This window comes from Monoraphidium neglectum (assembly GCF_000611645.1).
Source record: "Monoraphidium neglectum strain SAG 48.87 unplaced genomic scaffold scaffold00603, whole genome shotgun sequence".
Taxonomy (NCBI): domain Eukaryota; kingdom Viridiplantae; phylum Chlorophyta; class Chlorophyceae; order Sphaeropleales; family Selenastraceae; genus Monoraphidium; species Monoraphidium neglectum.
The window spans coordinates 20585-21987 of NW_014013025.1; the positions used below are offsets into that span (position 1 = coordinate 20585).

Below are 1403 nucleotides of genomic sequence, written 5' to 3' on the forward strand. Positions count from 1 at the left end.
ACCCGAAACGCAGGACCACGAAGGATGTTGTTGGGGGCAGTACCCAGGCGCGGGATATGAAGCAACGAGTGTGCAGTCAGATGTGCACCTGGCCGCAAAAGGAAGCAGCGAGACGATGTTTCGTCGGAGAAAATGCTGTCGTTGAAGCTCGAAATCGTGCGTCCAGGTTCTTAGTTGCGTATGCAGACATGAGAGTTTAAACAGTACAAAAACGACCCCATGAACCACCCCTCCCCTGTCAACCTGCCCAAGGCAGCATCAATTCCGTGATGACCTTGAAGGCAGAGGCACTCTACCTCAGCACTGGAAGGTGTACACGTAGCTGGAGCCGGTGCTGGGTGGCATGCGGACCTCCTGAAACCCATAGTCTTTCCCATTGAAGGGCCACGGCCCCGCCTTTCCCTGCCAGCAGCGGCTGCCCGCCTCGCAGGCCCGGCCGCCGCGCTGCTGTCCGTACACGTACACGATGCGGTTATTGGTGCGCCCCACGTCCGCCGTGAAGCCCGGCGCCACGGTGATGAAGCCGGCCGTGCGCCAGTCGCCTGCCTTGGCGTCGCGCAGGTGGACCAGGGCGTCCAGGGGTGCACCCGCACACTTGTTGCGCAGCTTCAGGAGGATAGACCCGGCGGGTGCGGGCGCCGGCGCCGGAGCGCCCGCCACCGACAGCGAGCCCGCGGGCGCCGCGGCGCCGTTGGCGTACGCGCTGCGCCAGTCCGTGCCCTGCAGCGCGCTGGCGCCGTACCACCCGCCCAGGGCCTGCTGCTGCACGATGGACGCCTGCTGCTGCTGCGCCTGCTGGTTGTTCTGGGTGTTCTGCACCAACTGCTGGTTCTGCTGGTTCTGCTGGTTCTGCTGGTTTTGCTGGGCCTGCTGGGCCTGTGTGGTCTGCGCCACCTGCTGGTTCAGCTGCCCCTGCGTGTTGGTGGCTCCTGCCTGGAACTGCGCGGCCAGGGTGGAGTCCTGGTTCCGCACCACTGTGACCCTGGTGGCCGGTGGGGCAGACGTCGCTGGCAGGGGTTGCAACGAGGGCTGCGGCGAGACGCCGCCACCGCTGCTGCCGCCGCCACTGCCACCACCGTCGCTGCCGCTGCCGTCCCCGCCGCCACCGCCACCGCCGCCACCGCGCCCTAAGCGCTGGGCCAGGCCGCCAAGCAAGCCGCCGTTGGTGTTACTGACCTGTATGTTTGTGCCACCGCCATTGCGGCTCGGGGCGGAGACCTGGACCGATGGGACGCCGCCGCTGCCGCTCCCGAACCTCTCCGGGCCAAACGAGCCCGGCAAGTCATTGCTGCCCTGACCAACGCTGCTGCCCTGGCCAAACCCGCCGCTGCCCTGGCCAAAACCGCCGCCCTGGCCAAAGCTTCCACCCTGACCCAAACCGCCGCCTCCAAACGCGCTGCGAC

At 67.0% G+C, this 1403-nt stretch overlaps 1 protein-coding gene across 1 annotated transcript; it reads right to left on the minus strand.

Moving 5' to 3' along the window:
• Window positions 1-297: 297 nt before the first annotated feature.
• MNEG_4373 (hypothetical protein) lies at window positions 298-1199 on the minus strand (the record flags this gene model as incomplete). Its single annotated transcript, XM_014047153.1, has 2 exons — window positions 298-982; window positions 1177-1199. 2 exons carry the CDS (start codon window positions 1197-1199, stop codon window positions 298-300), a joined length of 708 nt encoding a protein of 235 aa, XP_013902607.1.
• Window positions 1200-1403: the final 204 nt, after the last annotated feature.